Source organism: Sinocyclocheilus anshuiensis, unplaced genomic scaffold (assembly GCF_001515605.1).
Source record: "Sinocyclocheilus anshuiensis isolate Anshui unplaced genomic scaffold, SAMN03320099.WGS_v1.1 scaffold222, whole genome shotgun sequence".
NCBI classification, from domain to species: Eukaryota; Metazoa; Chordata; class Actinopteri; order Cypriniformes; family Cyprinidae; genus Sinocyclocheilus; species Sinocyclocheilus anshuiensis.
In genome coordinates this window covers 2,364,912-2,366,699 of record NW_015542408.1, presented here as the reverse complement: position 1 = coordinate 2,366,699, position 1,788 = coordinate 2,364,912, and the positions used below count along the sequence as shown (strand labels likewise).

General features: G+C 36.5%; 1 protein-coding gene across 2 annotated transcripts in view; it reads left to right on the top strand.

The window, feature by feature from the left end:
- Positions 1-1,788, top strand: part of cnsta (consortin, connexin sorting protein a) — a 25,541-nt gene that overhangs the window by 13,684 nt on the left and 10,069 nt on the right. For both annotated transcript variants that reach the window (XM_016492445.1, XM_016492446.1), the window contains 2 exons: positions 1,408-1,429; positions 1,545-1,638. In XM_016492445.1, the coding sequence (XP_016347931.1) occupies positions 1,408-1,429; positions 1,545-1,638 (116 nt within the window). The remainder of the gene's footprint in view (positions 1-1,407; positions 1,430-1,544; positions 1,639-1,788) is intronic.

The following is a 1,788-nucleotide window of genomic DNA, read 5'->3' as shown; positions in this document are numbered from 1 at the left end:
AATCAGCGGTAAATCTCCATCACCTGCGGGCTTTCACATTGAGCAGCATTAACTACACAGAGCTGTTGTTCACTGATGAGCTGCGCTAAACCACGTTCATATTCGCGCGATTTTTTGCGCAGCTCATCAGTGAACAACGGCTCTGTGTAGTTAATGCTGTTCAATGTGAAAGCACGCAGGTGATGGAGATTTACCGCTGATTACAGAACCGGCTTTCTGACAAGATGCGCGTTAAATATCGCATGCGATTAATCGTGCAGCCCTAACACACACACACATACAAGTGTGTGTGTAATTTTTTTATTGCATGCTAAATTAGTTCAGCCACACAGATCAGGTCAACAATATTTTATTTAGTTTTTTTATTATTTATTTGTTTGTTTGTTTGTTTGCATTTGTATTTTTTTTCATTGCACACTTTAGGTCAGCCACACAGATAAACACAAGTCAACTTTTTTTTTGCTCTCTACAATAGATCAGCCACACAGATCAGGGTAACTATATAATTATTATTTTTATTATTATTATGTTATGTTGTGTTATGTTTTTAATTTATTTATTTATTGTATTTTAATTTTTTTCATTGCACACTTTATTAGTTCAGCCACACAGATCGTCAACTTTTTTTTTTTTTTACTTTGTTTTTATTCATTATTTGATTTTATTGCTCTCTACAATAGATCAGCCACAATTTTTTATTTTATTCTTAATTTAGTTTTTTTAATCATTATTTCATTGCATTCTACAATAGATCAGCCACACAGGTCAGGTCAACAATATTTTTTTATTTCATTTATAATTTACATTTTATATTTTATTTTGTTCCACACTACATTACTTCAGCCACACAGATTGGGTCAACGATATTTTATCTTATACATTTTTTTCTCCACTCTTTTATAATGCATATTTTCCTAGATCAGATGTCCTACAGAGCTTGATCTCTGTAAAAATATGTTAGCAGTGCTGTAAATGGAGTACAAGTAAATGTTTAACCTTTCGAGCCACTACACAATTTAAGTATGGGGTAAAAGCTGTGTCTTTCTGTCCTGTTCCTCCGGGCCAGACACTTTCACCGGCAGCCAGCCACACCTGAGCTTCTCTCTTTCCCCTCCTAAATTTAGCTCGTCTGTGTCTCATTTCTGCGCTCTGGCTGCAGTTTGCAGCCCTGTAATGGTTTAAGCATATGGCCCGTTGCTGTGCTTTCAGCAATTTGAGACAAGCGCTAGAGTTTCAGTATGGGAAATGTGCCGTGCTAATATTAGATTCCCGCTGAGCAGAGCGACCTTAGATTTGCGTCCCCTTTTATGCACATTGTCCCGCTACGAGAGAGAAAAAAAAATACAGATACAACAGCTTCTTAAGATGATTTTGACTGACACTTCACTGTTTCTCATCTTTTTTCAGACCTGCATGGAGTATTGAGAAGGTAAGACGGCTTTTGGAACAACATGTCTATATGTATGTAACTGTAATAAGAAATAAAGAAATCCATGTTTAAAGACCAGAGGGTGAATGTCAGCGTTGTCTGTGTGCGTTCATAGTGCGAGCTGTCCAAAGTGCAAAGGAACAGCGTGATCAGAGAAACACAGGGAGGAGAGCAAAACCTCAACACGCAAGAGCTTTCATGCAGCTCAGGTGAGTTTATTTCTCCAATGACAGGCCAGACCACCTAAAATAGACCATCAACTAGGAAAACACATCATCTTGGATTTGATACTTTATTTGTACTAGATATATGTATTAGGGCTTTTTTATTTCAATTTAATAGGTTAATTATTAATAATA